General features: G+C 30.2%; 1 protein-coding gene across 1 annotated transcript in view; it reads right to left on the reverse strand.

Annotated features, from left to right (window-relative positions):
- Positions 1-4,267, reverse strand: part of LOC108757506 (multidrug resistance-associated protein 4-like) — a gene marked incomplete at its 3' end in the record, with an annotated part of 10,439 nt that overhangs the window by 4,342 nt on the left and 1,830 nt on the right. The window contains 6 exon segments of the mRNA XM_018501946.1: positions 1-101; positions 310-746; positions 1,172-1,374; positions 1,598-1,754; positions 2,957-3,387; positions 4,173-4,261. Of these exon segments, the coding sequence (XP_018357448.1) occupies positions 1-101; positions 310-746; positions 1,172-1,374; positions 1,598-1,754; positions 2,957-3,387; positions 4,173-4,261 (1,418 nt within the window).

Genomic DNA, 4,267 nt, shown 5'->3' on the forward strand with positions numbered 1-4,267 from the left:
TATCGAACCTGATCCATCTTTCTTCCGAACAGAATATTTTGTCTCACCGAACCTGCGAAAAGCCACGGTTCTTGACTGGCATAGGCAATCTTGCCGTTAACCTGTGAAAATAGTATTTAAAAAAATACTAATATATATAAAATTTAGTTAATTTATAAATATTTTAATTAATTAGGAATATATATAAATTTTTAAATAAATTGATTAATTTATTTATTTTTATGGACAAAATAGTTTATATTCGATATTTTATATCTATTGAAATTTCTTAAATATTTAACATTAACTAAAGAAAAATTGTCAACGTACTTTAATGGAACCTTCTTGTAAACGCAATTCTTTCAGGATGACGTTCAACAAACTGCTCTTGCCCGCGCCGACTTGGCCGACAACAACGATTAGTTCACCGGGACGCACTTTCATGTTGATACTCTGTAAGGTGTCTTCTCGTTCATAATCCAGCCATTTAGCGTTTCCGTTTTCGATGGAAATGCTATACTCGACATTGTTCTGCTGGTGCATATCGTTTTTTTTCTGCGCGAAGTTTTCCTTCGAATTTTCCATATTATTCTCTTTTACGTCCTGTTGATTATACTCCTTTGCATTCTTGTCATCTTTTGCGTCCTCCTTATTATTTTCCTTGTTGTACTTCTTTGCTTCGATCTCAGAAGCTGTCATTTCGTCATACATCAAGAACTTCTGCAATCTTTTTATGGACACTCTCGCTTCTGCTACCTGTGTTATTCCTGAATTATCAAAAAGAACAGAATTAATAAATAAAAGAAAATAAAAATATAGAGTAGTTCATCAAAATAAGGGTATATGTGATTATTACGGTATATATATGTTTATACCATCAATTATTGGGACTCGAATTTTTAAGGCTAATAAAAGTGTATGAAGTATAAAGTCGTAAAGCATAATTGAAAAAAATACAAATAAATAGAACAATAAAAGATAAAAAAGAAAACAAATGAATTTAAAAGAAGGAAAAAGAAGAAAAAAGGAACGTAAAGAAGAAAAGAAAAAAAATAGAAAAGAAAAGTTTGAAAAAATAAAAAATAAAGAGGAAATTTAAAAATTAAGAGATAAAAAATATTACGAACGTTATCAACTTTGACGATATTATTCGTGTAATTATTGCGTTTCGGCAGTACTAATTATCCCATACCTTGCGGAAAGAGAACAGTCATAGTTGTGCGTAAGCTGTTGTAATAGGCAGTTACTACGAACACTTTCTCGGCCGTTACCTTGTAGCCGAATAGCACGTAAGCCAGCACCGTGATGAACAGCGACATCCTTGTGGTGAACATGATGAACGACATGGTGACACCTCTAATGTACGAAACCCATCGGATGACATTAACTTCCTTCCTGCAAACAAATTCTGTTATCGTCCATCATTTTTTCTTTTTCCTACCGAATTATATTTATTATTTTCTGACAAGAAACGCGTATATGGCCAGATTTGTATTGAATCTACAATTTAATATCGACAATTAAAAGGCCATTGAAATTTCAGAATTATAAACAAAATAATGCAATGTTTTATAAATCACGTTGTTCAACGTAAAATTAACAATGTAACAGTGCTTACTTTCTTGCTTTTTGTATGAGCGCGCTGAACGGATTCTCCCAGGTATACATTTTGATGGCTTGGATTCCACTTATGATTTCATTCGTCAATCGCACCCTTGCGTCGGTCCTGATGGCGGTTTTTAATCTCAGTTCTGATGATTTTTTGCCTAACCATCCTAAAAAATTCCAGGAACGAGACATAAAATGCAGTTAGTAATTATTGGTGATTTAATGAACAAAAAGTGTTAACTGTGATTCACTGAAGAAAAAATTAAGAAGATCCCATGGTCGTCTATTTTACCGATTAAATGCAATAATTTTTGTGTCACAATTCCTTCTTTTTTTATACAGATTAAAAAATTTTTTTCCAGAATTAAAGTATAAGCATTATTATGTATTTGTAAGAGGGAGTCTACCGAAAACGGAAAAAATATTTGGAATTTTTGTGAACATAATAAAGCCCAAATAAAGAATAAATTAAAAAATGATTATTAATCATAAAAAGGAAATTCCCCTTCAAAAGATTAAAAACTTACTCTACACTTAAACATCGCAATTATCTTTAATTTGGTCTGTAATTAATCTTTTAATCTTCGGAAATTTCTAACAATTTAAATTCAATTTTAGATTTGATTTTAGATTCTTAAAGCAACATTAAAGTTATTATTCTCTGGAGTAAGTTCCACATATAACAAATAAATAACAATGGCTGTAAAAATAATAACATAAATGGGCCTTATTTAATAAAAATTTATTGCTTCTAAAAAAATATAGTTATTTTTAAAACATCGATTAATTTGTTATTTTTTCATAGCTAGAAAGTTCAATAATATTATAATATATTAAATAGTTAAAAAATAGTTATTTTCGTAAATTAAAAAAATTTTTTTTAAATACACTGCAGCGTCACAAAATTTTCAGTAAGCATACGGAAACAATTTGCTAAAGAATCTAAAATTTTTTTGGATACAGATCTGAAAATAATTTTATTGGATCATTAAAATAATTATGTTAGAAACTAAAAAGTGATAAGTAATGCTGCAAAAAATAATTACATTTTTTAGCTTTGATATTTTAGCAACCAATTTGGGTTTCCAACAAAATTATTTTGATGGTCTAATAAAATTATTTTCAAATCTGCAGCCAATAAAATTATATATTTCTATTCGCGTCAATAATATTTTTAAAAAATAATTATTTTTAAAGAAATGTTTTTTAATTTTTTACTAAAGCGGAAGGATGTTCTTCGTTAGTGAAATTATTTCTAATTTAAACATTTCTGAACTTTGCGAACAAAAAACACACATATATATCACTTTTAACTCAATCGTTTGATTACTTTTATCATCAGAAACAATCAGAGCAGAGACTTTCTCACCTTGTAAAGGGATGAACATCAGCAGAAAAGCGACACCGATGACAGACGATACTCCGACGTCGATTATGTCGTACATTACGTACGTCATGATGATGGTCTCCAAAGGCCCGAGCCACAGATAATGGAGAAATATGATACTGATATCGAATCTGTTGACATCATTAGACAGCAAATTGACTGCCTGGCCGATTGTCGTCTCGCCCAGCGCGGTTTTGGTCAGCTTCAACGTCTTGCGATAGATTAGTGAACAGCAGGCCACGCGGACTTTCATGCCCATGTGCAACATACCTATCGTGTACGGATGGATAACGAACACGTTAAGAGCGGAGCATAGAATGACTCCAACGGCGTATCCGTACGCATAGGACTTGTCGACGTCCGTGGTGTTAAAGTAAAGTAACATCTGACCCAACAGTAATGGTTGCAGCACCCTGTCATATGAGAGATTTCAGAAATATTATCACTTATTTAGATAACTATTTAATATAATTATTAATTAGATCTTGAAGATTTTATAGATGAGATTGTTTGGATCAAGCTGTTGTTTCGATTGATGTAAATGCATCAGGTAAACATACTACAAAAGTTTCTACAAAAGTGGGAACTTACACATTTTAATTACGACTTTTATCAAATATATTTAAGCTGAACAAATAATGAATGCAAGTTAAATTGATTGTGAATAACTTTAGAAAACATTTAATTTTATATGTAAAAAAGTAGATGGTTTAAAAATTTATATAAAGAAACCACAATGGAAATTAAAAATAAATTTTATTAACGAATTTTAATTTGCTTTTAATTTAATAATCTTATAATTACTAAATGTAATTATAATTTCATGAATTTTTATTTTCTTTTAATTCCATAAATAAATATCATTCATTTAGTTAGATCTTTACTTTGGTTAAATATTTATTCACACACAATTCAAAAAATACTGTGAAAATCATGTTGATAGATATCATGTTGATAGATAAAAGTCGTTCGGTGGTAGATTTAATTCCGCAGAATTAAATTGCCAACTTTTTATACTAGTCAAGACACTATCAATATAAGAAATATAAAATCTTGAAAACTCTAAAAAGAGATTCTTCAGTAGAATTTCTGGGTGAGAAATGAAGGAGATTCCCAGCAAACAAGCTAACGTTCTTTATCATCATTTTGACGCCATTTTAATACTAAAGACAAAAAATGCATCAAAGCTTGATTATACCTAAGCAAGATGTCCATGACGGCCATAAAGATCCCATACAGTAAGGTTTTGAAGCCGAAACATCTGATGAGGACTTTCAACAAGCTGGGCTTTTT

The sequence above is a fragment of the Trachymyrmex cornetzi genome, unplaced genomic scaffold (assembly GCF_001594075.2).
Source record: "Trachymyrmex cornetzi isolate Tcor2-1 unplaced genomic scaffold, Tcor1.1 scaffold1455, whole genome shotgun sequence".
In the NCBI taxonomy this organism is placed as follows: Eukaryota; Metazoa; Arthropoda; class Insecta; order Hymenoptera; family Formicidae; genus Trachymyrmex; species Trachymyrmex cornetzi.